Source organism: Camelus ferus, chromosome 22 (genome assembly GCF_009834535.1).
Source record: "Camelus ferus isolate YT-003-E chromosome 22, BCGSAC_Cfer_1.0, whole genome shotgun sequence".
NCBI classification, from domain to species: Eukaryota; Metazoa; Chordata; class Mammalia; order Artiodactyla; family Camelidae; genus Camelus; species Camelus ferus.
In genome coordinates this window covers 6140433-6153165 of record NC_045717.1, presented here as the reverse complement: position 1 = coordinate 6153165, position 12733 = coordinate 6140433, and the positions used below count along the sequence as shown (strand labels likewise).

Genomic DNA, 12733 nt, shown 5'->3' with positions numbered 1-12733 from the left:
GGCGCGGGTTGGCCAAGGCCAGGGCTCCGGCCGGCCGCCGCCGCGCCCTCACTCCCTTCTTCTGCCCTCCCCCGCGCAGAGAGCGGGTTCGCGGACACGCTGACGCCCGCGCGCCTCGGCCAGGCCCGCTTCAGCGCCTGCCTGCCGCCCAGCAGCCACGACGCGGCCAACTTCGACAACAACGAGCTGGAGAACAACCAGGTGGTGGCCAAGCTGGGCCACCTGGCGCTGGGCCGCGCCCCGGGCCCGCCGCCCGCCGACCACGCGGCCGCCGCCATCCCGTGCGGGCCCCGCGAGCGCCTGCGGCCCGCGTCGTCGCCGGCGCTGCTCGAGGCCGACCTGCGCTTCCACACGACGCGCGGGCCCGACGTGAGCCTGTCGCTCGACCGCAAGGTGGCCTGCGCGCCGCGGCCCGACGGCGGCCGTACGCTCGTCTTCTCCGAGCGCCCGCTGCGGCCCGGGGAGAGCCTCTTCGTGGAGGTGGGCCGCCCGGGGCTGGCGGCGCCCGGCGCGCTGGCTTTCGGCATCACGTCGTGCGACCCGGGCGCGCTGCGGCCCGCCGAGCTGCCCGCCGACCCCGACGCGCTGCTCGACCGAAAGGAGTACTGGGTGGTGGCGCGCGCCGGGCCCGTGCCGAGCGGCGGCGACGCGCTCAGCTTCACGCTGCGGCCCGGCGGCGACGTGCTCCTGGGCGTCAACGGGCGCCCGCGCGGCCGCCTGCTGTGCGTGGACACCACGCAGGCGCTCTGGGCCTTCTTCGCCCTGCGCGGCGGCGCCGCCGGCCAGCTGCGCCTCCTCGGTGAGTCCCCCGACCGCGCGTGCGCGGGCTCGCCTGGGCAGCCGGGCCGCCCCTGGGTAAGCCTAGCGGGCCGTCCCCAAACTTGAGCGCGCATCAGGACCACCTGGCTTCCACCTAGAGTTTCCCGATTCTGCAGGGGTGGGCCCCAAGACAGTGCATATCTAACCAGTGCCCCAGGGATGCCCATGTTGCAGCTCCCTGGACCACATTTTGTCCACACCGAACCAAGTACCCGCTGATGTCACGGCCTGGCACGTACATGGTCAGTGCAATTTTTATTTCCATCGTTATGATTTATTACATATGTATTTATATATCCATGTAATGCATATTAAGCATAGGAGAAAACGTAATACAACTACACTTGAAAGAAGAAATAAAAATTACACCGTCCACAGAAAATAGGATGCAGGCTTGAACCATCCTTTTTTGAGATCAATCTTGCCCCTTTCATGCCACAAATAAGACAAAGAGCACTCACCAGCTGTAGGCCAGGCCGTGAGCTTCGGGATGGGGCTCGGCAGAGGACGGGACACAGACGATGCACGTCAGGAGCTCCCAGGCACCCAAATAGAGATTTGCCCAAGGTGATGTTTGCTACAGCAGAGGGGGCTTCTCTTCAGATTGTGGAGCCAGGGTGGTGATCAGGGTAGGTTCCCCGCCCCGACCCGTGGAGAACGCAGCTCCGTTTTCTTGGTTCAAGTAGTAAAATCCCAATGATAACAGAAATAGTGAACATTTCCTATGTCACCACATTCAATTTTATCCTCCTGATACCCCTATGAAACTAATACCATTATCCCCATCTACAGATAAGAAATTTGAAGCACAGAATCCCTGAGCCTCAGCCTCCTTCTGTGTAGAAAGGGAGTAGTTACCTGCATTTGTGGGGTTGTTGTGAGGATGGAATGATGGGATGCACATAATGCTTTCAGCAGGTGCCTGCCACACACACCCCGTTTAATAAGTAGCAATGGTAATGTCAGTGACTGTTGCTGTTTGATTGAGAGCAGAGGAGGAGCAGGGTGGCAGTAGCTGTCATTTGGTTGGTTTGGGTTTTTTTTTTTTAAGGGACCGTCATAGTCATCATTTCAGCCTGAATGAGTTGCCCAAGTTCCCACTGGGGCTTTGTAAGAACCAAGCCTAGAGTCCTTTTCTCCCCCTCCCCAGCACCTCCATAGGAACCCAGATGAGCCTTAGAGTGGTCAGGAAGAGAAGGCAGGAGAAGGCAGAAAGGAAGTGACTGCCTTTGGGAACCAAGGACTTGCCTCCTACCTGGCAGTAGCCTTGGTACCGTAATCTGTCCATCCGTCCTCTAGTAGGGTAGGGGAGGGGCAGCTCTCTTCTCCTCAGAAATAACCCATCAATATCTGAACCAACAGTCAGTTAAGGGAAGAAAACTCATCCATGTCGAACACTAGTCAGGAATCTTGCAGTTGTAAGTGACAAAACCCCATTCACAGTGCCCTAAGCAAAAAGGGATCTTCTGGCGTACACGTACCTCCAAAGCCTGGGAATATATTGGATGGATTCAGGAACAGCTGGATCTAGATGTTGAAAAGATAGTGACAGGATTCCATCTCTCTCTCCATCTCAAAGCTCTACTTTCCTCTGTGTTGGCTTCACTCACAGGCAGGCCCTATGGCACCAGGCTTACCTCTCAATGGGATGGGCCCCTTCTTTCCCAACAGTTCTAGTGAAAGTCACAGAATGTGGCCTCACAGCCCTTGCTTGAGTTACGTGCCCTTCCCTGAACCACCATTGAGACCAGGGACTCTGGTTGGCCTGGTCTGGATCATGTGAGTGAGGGTGAAGTAGTGCCCCAAACAAAATTCCTGTGCTGTTTCTGAATTAAACAGGAATGGAGGCTCAGGCAAAGAATGGATGTCTGTCACACTTATATGAGTCCATCAGTTCTTAGCAGAACCCGGTAGGTAGCTCTTGTCCTCCTGTTAGATACCCGAGGAAGCGAAGGTGCCAAACAGTGGAGAACCAGGGACTAGCAGGGCGGAGCCCACCTGCCACTGCCCCTGATGAGGTCTCTTTGGTCTCAGGCACCCTGCAGTCCAGCCCTGCGACCACCTCCCCATCAGGATCCCTGAGCGGCTCCCAGGACGATAGCGATTCCGATATGGCCTTCAGTGTTAACCAGTCCTCCTCGGCATCTGAGTCATCCCTGGGTAAGGAAGTGCAGCCCTTGGGGATGGGGGTGGGTCGGGTGCGGGGGAGGGGCTGGCAGCTGGTGGCTGGCCTGGCTCCTTCGGCTGTGCCAGCCCTTCCTGGGGCTAAGCAGAGTGGCTACTTTCCCCCTGCATCCTCTCCTTCAACTGTAGGGGAGGAGAAACATCTGGATATGGCATCCCAAAGGGTGATAATGGTGCTGGATGCTTGTGGGTGGGGAGATAGGGAAAGGGGCAAAATCCGGAAGAAAAACCAAAACTGGTGTTTCCCAAAGTGGTTCCCGCACAGATTCTGCCACCTGAGAACCATATGTTAGGGTCTGCCTGTTCTCCCTTTCTGCAGTGACGGCCCCCAGCTCCCCGCTGAGCCCGCCAGTGTCCCCCGTGTTCCCCCCGCCGGAGCTGGCGGGCAGCAAGAATGGTGAGTGTACGGTGTGCTTCGACGGCGAAGTGGACACGGTCATCTACACGTGTGGACACATGTGCCTGTGTTACAGCTGCGGCCTGCGGCTCAAGAGGCAGGCCCGGGCCTGCTGCCCCATCTGCCGGCGGCCCATCAAGGACGTCATTAAGATCTACAGGCCATAGCCTGGCCCACCGACCACGGGCCTTGACCAGAGCAGGGTCCCCTTTCTGAAGCCCCCCTGGGCTGGGCAACCACCATGGCCACCAGGGAGTCCAAAGGCAGCAGCCATCTCGTCTGCCGCTCTCCCGTGGTGGGCAAGGCGTGACAGTCATGGAGACCAGGCACCCCCACCCTGGGGGCGGTCTGAGTCCAAGCGAGGGTTGCTTCTGGCTTGAAAGTGCTTTGCCCCCAAAAGGCCGTCCCGAGGGCAAGTTCGGAAACGGCCTGGCAGGTGGACCCATCCCCCAGTGACCTCTCCGCTGGGAGGCGGCATCCTCTGTGCAATGGCTTTTGCTGGGGTTGGGTTGAGTGTGTGTGAGAGAGGGGGAGGGGAGGGAGGGAGACAGACTGGGGCGGGGGGCGTGTGAGGGAACGAGTGAGGGGGAACGTGTAGGTATTTATCCAGGGATCCTGGCTCTGCAAGGTTATTTAACACTAAGGAATGTGCAATGCTCAGCCCAGACGGTAGCTAGCGCAACCAGAAACTGTTGGCTTTCTGGGGCTGTGACGTCAGCTGGTTTTGAATGTCTGAAGCCTGCACCTAAACAGACCTCCCTTGGATGGTATAGAAAAGAGACACTTAGATTTTCTAAAGGGAGGGAAAAATAGCTCATTGTTTACAGCTCCAGAAGCGGCAACTCCTGGGGGGATAGGTGGGCGGAGAACATAAAAGAACAATTTGCTTTTCCCTTTCTGGCTCAGTCTTGGAGAGGAGTTTTGATGGGTGCTGGGGCTGAGAGCCCTAGGCTGTCCCCTCCAGAGTCTTTTCACCCCTTCGCCCCCAAGCAGCCTGATAATAAGCACTCAGCCCCTTGACTCGGCTCCTAGATGCTTTAAGTCTGTACCACCCTCGCCATCTCCTAGAATAAGACAGCAGCAGGTCCCCTTCTCCTGGGGGAGGGACAGCAGCCTAGCAGATGACTCCCCTGGAGGCAGAAGGGCCACCGCCGCTCTCCACATTTCCCGCTGTAACGCGGGGCCTGGCGTTCACCAGCGGCTGTGGGCACCGCCAGGGCGACCTGCTGGCCAAGTAGGAGGAGGAACCAGGGCTTTGTAACTGGTCTTTGTTCCCGTTCTCAGCTTCTCTTCCCCTACAGATTACTAGGATGCTAATTGATCATCAGGATGCTAACTAGTAGATGAGACTCCTACTGAAAATGCTCACTTTGGGACTCTCCCCCTTCCCCAGGGCTATTTTCTGGGCAGTTCCTGAGACCCTGGCCCTGCCCCCACCCCCTCACCCCTGCCTGTGCCCATCTCTGCAGACGCCCAGACCACACCGGGGCTGACCGGCTGGCAGGCCTGCAGTTCTCTTCTGAGCCCGAGTTCTGGGCCCCTCCTCTGCCCTGTCTTGTGCCAGGCCTTTCGGGAAGACCTCGGGCCTGTTTCTCAGTTCCCGGTGTATCCTGGAGGAAGCCTAGCATCTGCCCACTCCAGAGCTCTTGGAAGGACGTCCTAAAGAGCCCGAGGCACCTTGTGAAGAACAGGCATAGTTTTTATTACAATTCCTAATCTGTCCATCTGCCGAGGGAGGCAGGGAACGGAGAACACTCAGAATTTAGGCATTCATGTGACAAACATTTGCTGGGTTTCTGGAGTCCCTCTCGTCAGACTGAGCCCCTTAAGTCCAGTCTCTCCGTGCCCTCGTCATGCTTCAGGTTTTGGACCATCTGTTTCTTCTCTGCCTGGTGTTCTGACCTGATTTCAGCTTCGAAAACCTTACTCTTGCCCCTGGAAGAACCCCTGATTGATTCTTCTTCCCTGGTGAATTTGGGAAACACGCCCACATTTGAATTTTGCAGCAGAATCTTTTGGGGGAACTACTGGAACCCTAGCATTTGCCAAGTTAAGAGTCTAGTCAGTGCTCGGTGCCCAGCTGAGTTTGGGCAGCTGGAGCCTTCCGCTTCCCCCACGTGCTGGCCGTGGGCAAGGCCACACACAGGCCCCGTGTGACAGGGCCCTTCACCCCCTGGGACCGTGGTTCTCCGGGCAGCAGCGCCCCTGTCTGGATCGAGCCACAGTCACAAGCTCCGGTGGTCCCGGCAGCCTCGGGGGGCCAGCTCCTCTCTCCTTCAAGGGCCTGGACGCAGGGTGGGCCAGGCCGTGCACCTGGCACCCTGTTACCTGGGAAGGAAGGAGCTGGTGGCCGGTTTAACTTGCTCTGCAGCCGCTATAAATAGCCTTTTGGTTTCCAAGGGGGCGTTTATCTTCTAAAAACCAGACATTTCCTGATGCTCTAAACTGATTTAGTTAGTGCTGCAGAGGAGCTGCCCACATGGCCCTCTAGGTTCTGTCTGGAGAAGGGGCAGGAGCGGCAGGAAAGGAGACCACTCTCCTTTATCTTCCATCACCACGTGCCCGGCGCTGGGCTAGGGAGCTGTGTCCACACGTCAGTCCCGCGAGGTGGGTCTTAGAACCACATTGAATCATATCAGAGACACTGCCAATTACAAAACGCATCATCCTATGTGCCACTAAGGAACAAAACTTGGCCAGTTTTAACTGTAAGATGCCGCGGCTCCACAATTCATTTTATTCAGACAAGCTATGTGGAAAAACTGTGCCCTTTAGAATCAATGAAAGACAGTATTCTCCCCATTTGGCAGGTAAGAGAACTGAGGTCCTGGGAAGCCGAGTGGCTTAAGATCACGCAGCAGGAGGCAGCAGGGCTGGGGTTCAACCCCAGGAGTGCCTGCTGCCAAATCCCACACGCTCCACTGCCTGGTCCCCAGCCCAGGAAGCTCCAGACTGCCTGAGTGCCTTGAAGCTCACCTGGGCAGCCCCCAGAGAGGGCCTGGGCACCTGCACCTGTGTGGATGGTTCCAGCCCCCGACTGCAGCCCCGCACTGCTGCCCGGACCCTGGGAGGACAAGTGTCCTTCTTTCTAGGCTCATCTGCGCACTACCCACCTCCTCCCAGTGGAGCTGAGCTGTGTGAGAGCTTGGGTCCAACCCAAGCGCCTCCTCCTGTTACATAGTGGCGCTCATGTGGGGCAACCTTGGGGAGAGGCTAAGGGCCTTGTGCCCCCACCTTCCTGGGCCTCGTGACCACCACCCCCTTAAGCAGGGCCCCCAGGGGTGGGACAAGGGAGACAAGAGGATGCCCCCTTTGTTGTGGTCTGATGCCTATTCATTTTGAACCCGTAGAGAGATTGGGCTGTTTCCAAGTCAAGGAGAACGCCTCTTTCTAGCCCACTCCCAGAACTGGGCGTCCTCTGAGTCTTTGCTGCCCGGGGCAGCTGCTCCCTTTCCGTCACTCAACACACTGGTCAGCATGGCCTGTGTTCTGGATGCAAGGTTGGGAACTGGGACTAATGACAAGGCCTGCAGGGAGCTCACGGTCCAGAGCAGGAGGTGGGCAGATCTGTAAACCTGTATTTGGCTCCTTCAGTGCTGGGTCTTGTGCTAGCATGTAGTAGGTCCTCATTAAAGCTTTACTGAGTAAATCAGAGATCGAGTGATGAGTGTTCAGGAGTTTGGTAAAACACCATGTATACATGCACCTAGTCATTCAACAAACATTTGCTGAGTGCCTACTAGGGTGGGGTGCTGGGAGGACGGAACTGAGAGGACAGGGCCCCAGCTCTAACGTCAGAGAGAGTGACATGAGACATTTGGGGCGGAATCCACTGGGCTTTCTTGGCCATTCTGTTGCCTTGGGGGTCTATCTTAGTGAGTGCACAACTGCTTACCTGACCCAGAGCCTCCTGCGTGCCTCAAAAAGCCTTCTCTGCATTAGAAATGCCAGGCACCTTGCAGTCAGGGAGCTGCTGCCAAAACAGCCTTGGGCAGAACCCTCAAAGGCCCTACCAACCAATGATCGCCCTCAGGTCTTGCCAGGGAGACATGGGGAGATGGCTACCTGCTACTTTCAGGCCTTGAGACTGGTGGCTGAAAATCGCCAGAGAACCCCCAGTCCATTCCAGCTGAGCATGAGGTCCATGCGGAGTCTCGGTGAGTGAGAGGCAGTAACCTTCCACGGCTCAGTCCCGTCTCTGCCCTGATTCTGGCAGAGGGACACCGGCTCAGGAAAACGTGGCCTCCTGGCATTTCTCGGTATTTAATTGTCCCACTGTCTCAAGTCCCTAATGAGATGACTTGTACAACAATCTGTCTGTGCCTTATGAAAGTGTCTGTGCACTTTTAATCCCTTTTAAAAGCAACTTTAAAAAGTGGACCGGGGACTGGTATAGATGGTAATGTTCTGGAAATCTGTGATCATCGCTGAAACCTTTCTGCATTGTGTATTTGACGTTGGAGTGATGAAGTGTGTGTCCCCCACCCCACCCTCACTACCTGTGTACAGACCTTTTAAAAAATGTCTCTTTTTCTTATTTTTCAGATTCAATACTGTGACCTCTCCAATACAGTCTAATCTTTGGGGAATCTGTAATAAAGATTTCAGAACCTGGGGGGATGGGTTGGGAAGGGTTTGCACTGGTCCTGTGTGTTGTGCTTTTGTGTGTTGTGTGTTTTGATTTTTGTCTGTTTTTATCTGTTTTATATTAACATGATTTACCTGTTAAAAAAAATACAACTTTGGCTTCTTAAAAAAGAAAGTCTCTTCAGGACTCCGTTTTAAAAATCACAGTTGCATACACTGCTGGGGAGTGGAGGTGAGGGATACAAATCATTGCCAGCTTCTGAGGAAACAATTTACAAAATGCCTATAGAACCCTGAGAATATCTGAGCCTTTGGCCAAATAACTCCTGAGAAAATATCCCAAGGAAATAATTCTAATTGAGGATAATCTCTATATGTAAAGATGTTCATTGCAGCATTATTTATAAAGGTTAAAAATTATAAGCAACCCTAATGTCCAACAACCAGGGTTTACAGTTGGCCCTCATCGCATCATCAGGGGATTGGATCCAGGACCATCCCCACCTCGAAGTACCCACAGATGCTCAAGTCCCTTATATAAAGCGATGTAATGTTTGCATGTAGCTTATGCCATCCTGCTGTATACTTTGAATCATCTCTAGGGTAATTATAATACCTAATGCAATGTAAATACTATGTAAATCGTTGCCAGCATAGAAAATTCAAGTTTTGCTTTTTGGAATTTTCTGGAATTTTTTTTCAAATATTTTCCATCTGAGGCTGGTTGAATCTGCAGGTGCAGAACTTGGGATTATGGAGGGCCAACTGTACTTGTCAGAACTCTTGGTTACAAGCAACGGAAACAACCCAAACTGGCCTAAGGGGATTAAAAGGCTCAGGAAACTGAGAAGTCCGGTACCAGGACCCAAGAACCCCCTTCAGGTGCATTTGGATCCAGACTCTGAAAGGTTGCAGCGGGACTTGACCTGTCCTCCTCTGCTGTCTTTTGTCCCCCATCCCCAGGCAGTTTCTCAAGACAGCTGGCAGCATGTCCAGGCTACATCCTGCCTTTATGGACCAAACTGGATCATGCGACACTTCCTTAACCAATCATGGAAGCCAGAGAAATGCAGGGCTCTGATTGGACAGTCCCAAGACAAGTGCTCACCTCCAGCCAATGGGTGCACCTGTGGAACTGAGAGTGGGGAAACCAGGGACCCCAGGGAAAAACTGGAGTAATGATGAAGGGAAACTGGGCAGGCAGAAACAGTGGATCTCTCTCTAAGAAAGGTTGAATAAAGCATGATCAGATACATCCCTAGGTAATCGTGTGAGTTGTGAAGCCAGACAGGCTGGTCCTCACCACCACTTAACCTCTTTGTGCCTCAGTCTCCTCATCTGCAAAGCAAGAACACTAAGAGCTCCTGATTTTAGGATGAGGGTGAGCATTATTAAGATCATGCTGGTGATGTGCTAGGCACACTGTCTGGCACTCAGCAAAGAGTTTATAACAGGGGAACTTGTTTATATTAAAAATTAGCTGGGAAAAAATCAAGGTATAAAACTGCACATACACTCTGATCTCATGGATGAAAAACAACAACAACAAAAAACCCAGCAGCAACAACCAACAGCCCCCAAACCTGGAATGATCAACAGAAGAGAAGCAAATGGGGGTTGCGTCCTGGTGATGGCATTCCTGGTAACTTTTCCCCCTCTGTTTTCCAGTTTTTCTAAAATGACCAATTACTACTTTTAATTTAAACTTATTTGGAAAAATTATCCCCCTGCTCTGCAAAAACCCACAGGAACAGCTGGCCCTTGCTGGAATTCATCAGGAACTCCCAGGCTGATTGTCTGCATTTGAGATCCAAATTTAGTCATGGTGGAGATAAGGGCCTGGAAGGTTCTAGTGGAGGCCAGGCCAGACTGACCAGTTTGGTTGGGCTTCCTCCAGGCCAGGCCTTAGGGCCCGGATTTCTGAGATGGAGCCTCACAGCGGTATCAGGAGTTGGGGGAAGGGAGAAGTGAAGTTGCTGCCCAGGCCTGCTCCTCCTGGCTTGTTGGAACAGCCCAGCCTGGTGACACTGGATTTTAGAAACAACAGGGTAAGGGAAGTGAACCAGGATTTATCAAGCAGAAGAAACCATGATTTTCACATATTTTCTCAACGAATCTTCACAACAATGTCTGTCTTCTCATTTTACAGGGAGGGGATCTGGCTCCCTCCAAGGTAGGAGTACCCAGGTGCACTTGCTCCAGAACAAAGGCAAAATCTTTCAGAGGCACCTTTCGTACCCTTTTCCCTCGGTCCCAGAGACAGAGTCTTCCGAGAACCCAGGCTTCTTTCTCTCTTCCTCGACGCCCTGCCCTTGACAGCATCCACTCCTATGGGGCCAGCAGATATTTTCATAAGTACCATCAAGAATTTTTTTTTGTTAATAAAGGAGGAAAAAAGACCATACTTACCTGGGCTTTTTTGGTTACAGGAGACTGAAACCCAATTCAATAAAAACCTAACCGTAAGAAATGACTCACAACTAAACAGGTCATTCTGGCTTCAGGTATGGCGGGATCCAGGTGTTCACATGACGTTAAAAGGCACCTGCCTCTGTCTCTCAGCTCTGCTTTCCTCTGGGTTGACATCACTCTCAGGCAGGGTCTCCCTTTATGGTATCCAAGATAGCCTTCAATGGTTCCTAACCTACAACATGCCAGCTTAGAAGCTCTTTAAAAGTTTTAGGAGAAGTTTCAGGGCTGCCTGTCTTTCCTTTGACTCCTTAGATGAAAAGCTCAGTCCCTGAACCAATTTTTGTCGCATAGCCACACCAGATACAGAACCGGATACAGTATGACCTGCCCTTGCCCTCAAGAAATCAACCAATCTGGAAAGAGAAGGCAGACCCAAGAACAGACATGTTCAGACTAGTGTAGTTCTGAGGCTGCTGGGACAGATCAAATCCAAGGCAAAAAGGCTCTGGATGTAATGATGTACTTTAGTGATATAATTTAGGCATCCTTCTTTCTCCTGGTTGTTCAGGCTTTTATGGATGCCTGGGTCATGCTCCCTGGCACATTATATCTTTTTGTCGGTTGCTTCAGTATATAAAGCCTCTGCCCTGACCCTCACCATCCCCTGACTCTCACCAACCCCTGATGCCTGAAATGCAACTAGCTCAGAGGAGTTTCACTCTAGCAAAAATAGCATGGAGATTTCTCATTCCCTCATCTCCTGGGTTCCTGCAGGACAAACAGTCCATGATAATAGTAATAATAATAATAATAATAATAAATAAATCATTTAATGACCACTTACTATGTGCTAAGGACATGCACTGAATCCTCATGACAGCCCTTTGAGGTAGAGCCCATCATTACTTCCATTTATGGAAAGGAAACCAAGACTCAGCGCGATTAAGTAACATTACCCCCCTGTATGTGGGCTCCCAAAGACAAAAGTATTTCTTCTCTTTCTTTTTGAAATTATTTCCCAGAATCTAGACCCAGTGATTTTCAAGGACAAATGGGACTGGAGCTATGCATTTGTGTTTTCATTGACCCTTCAAACAGCCATTCAGGCAGGTATGATGGTCCCATTTTACAGATAAGGGAAGAGAGGCTCAGAGAGGGCAAGTGACCTGCCTAAATCACACAGCCTGCAAGCTGCGGAGCCCAGGGTGTGAACCAGGTCTGGCTCCCACAGCATAACAGCTCGTCTGTGAGTAAATTGTCAAGAGGGGAAGGAGGAGGGGAAAGAGGAAAGAGAAGGAAGCGTGGGAGAGGAGGGGAGGAGAGGGAAGGGAAGGGGAAGAAGCCACACTCAGCACCTAGAAGGAAAAGGAGAGAAAGGCTGTCAAGCTGGGTCCTCGACTTACATAATATCTATTAGTTGACTTCCAGGGACAGGGAATCTGTGCCTCTCCCTTCAGGCGCAACTCTCCTGGCTCTTGGAAGCTGGTTTTGGCTCCCACACAGGGATGTGGAAAACATGAACATTCCAGGCATCCAGCTATGGGAACAGAGCCCCAACCTTGGCTGTTAAGGGCACCCAGCGGGAAGTTTCCAGAAGCCCCTGGGGCAGCTGCATCAGAGTCTGGTCCCCCCTCCTCAGCCCGCTCCCCTGCTGGCTCTGACCTGCCCAGCTCTAAACCTTCCTCTCTGAATTGAGAGCCTGAGACGCCCCTCCTGCCTCTCCCCAGGGCTCCAGGAAAGGGTTCAGCCATCCTCTGAGGAGTCTGCTTAGGAGTCAACCGGACAGGCCAGAGTTCATGTCCTCACTCTGACCCCAACAAGCGGGGACACTCGGCCTCCCCAAGGTGCCTCTAGGGAGTGCCGTTCACCCCAAAGTTTGCGTGGATGTGTCGCCTGGAGCTGTGTGATGGGGAGGCCCGCTCTCTGCGCCTCGCCTCCCTGCCTCTAGGTGGAGCTGTAGGACCACTCCCCAGGTCCTGAGGAGGCTGCATCCTGGCGTCTCAGCTCCGAGCAGGTGTATCTAGCGTGATGCAGTCAAACATGCGGAAATGAGAGGGCGGGCTCAGGAGACAGACAAGCCTGGGGTCCGGGCCAGCCTCTGCTGTGGGCTGAGATACTGAGCCTCATTTTCTGGCACTTTGAGGTGAGAGGGCATCAGCCCCCTGGGGGGTTGTGGAGGGTGAAGGATGTCAAGATGTGGCCTGCACTTAGGAGGCGCTAGTGATGGTGGTTGCTGTTTTTACCAGTGTTACAGGTCTGCCACACCACTTCCCTCCCTCATCCGACTTCCCCACCCCCAGTTGGGTCCGGGCCAACAGCCCCCTGGGCACCTCC

General features: G+C 53.4%; 1 protein-coding gene across 2 annotated transcripts in view; it reads left to right on the top strand.

The window, feature by feature from the left end:
• NEURL1B (neuralized E3 ubiquitin protein ligase 1B) overlaps nt 1-8158 on the top strand; it is a 36037-nt gene extending 27879 nt beyond the window's left edge. The window contains exons 3-6 of one of the 2 annotated variants that reach the window (XM_032465092.1): nt 80-799; nt 2854-2979; nt 3323-3400; nt 7946-8158. In XM_032465092.1, the coding sequence (XP_032320983.1) occupies nt 80-799; nt 2854-2979; nt 3323-3400; nt 7946-7959 (938 nt within the window). In that variant the 3' untranslated portion in view covers nt 7960-8158. Of the gene's footprint in view, nt 1-79; nt 800-2853; nt 2980-3322 lie in introns of both variants that reach the window. The other variant, XM_032465091.1, reaches the window with a different exon arrangement.
• The last annotated feature ends 4575 nt before the right edge of the window (nt 8159-12733 follow it).